The sequence below is a fragment of the Buceros rhinoceros genome, unplaced genomic scaffold, assembly GCF_000710305.1.
Source record: "Buceros rhinoceros silvestris isolate BGI_N320 unplaced genomic scaffold, ASM71030v1 scaffold18544, whole genome shotgun sequence".
NCBI classification, from domain to species: Eukaryota; Metazoa; Chordata; class Aves; order Bucerotiformes; family Bucerotidae; genus Buceros; species Buceros rhinoceros.
This window is the reverse complement of record NW_010410239.1, coordinates 17,947-18,200: the sequence shown is the minus strand read 5'-3', so window position 1 is coordinate 18,200 and position 254 is coordinate 17,947. Positions and strand designations below refer to the sequence as shown.

The 254-nt window shown below is 71.3% G+C and overlaps 1 protein-coding gene across 1 annotated transcript in view; it reads left to right on the top strand.

Moving 5' to 3' along the window:
• Positions 1 to 19: 19 nt before the first annotated feature.
• PHAX (phosphorylated adaptor for RNA export) overlaps positions 20 to 254 on the top strand; it is a 9,373-nt gene continuing 9,138 nt past the window's right edge. Inside the window, exon 1 of the mRNA XM_010135550.1 lies at positions 20 to 176. Within this exon, the coding sequence (XP_010133852.1) occupies positions 20 to 176 (157 nt within the window). The remainder of the gene's footprint in view (positions 177 to 254) is intronic.

The window sequence follows — 254 nt, the reverse complement described above, 5'->3', positions numbered from 1 at the left end:
GGAAGGTGCGGCCGGGAGGATGCAGCGAGAGGGCCCAAGGGGTCCTGTCGCCGCCGCGCGTGATGCGCCGGTCCCGGCCAGAGGGCGGGAGGCACCGGATAGACCCACGATAGCGGGGCCGGCCGAGCTTGGGAGTGCTCGGCCGCTGCCGGAGGAGAGGCCCCAGTACGGCCCAGGCGGGTGGTTCAGGGGGCACTTCCCCAGGAGTTTCTGCTTGTCCTGAGCCCGGGGACCGGCTTTTTCATCTGGTGCAC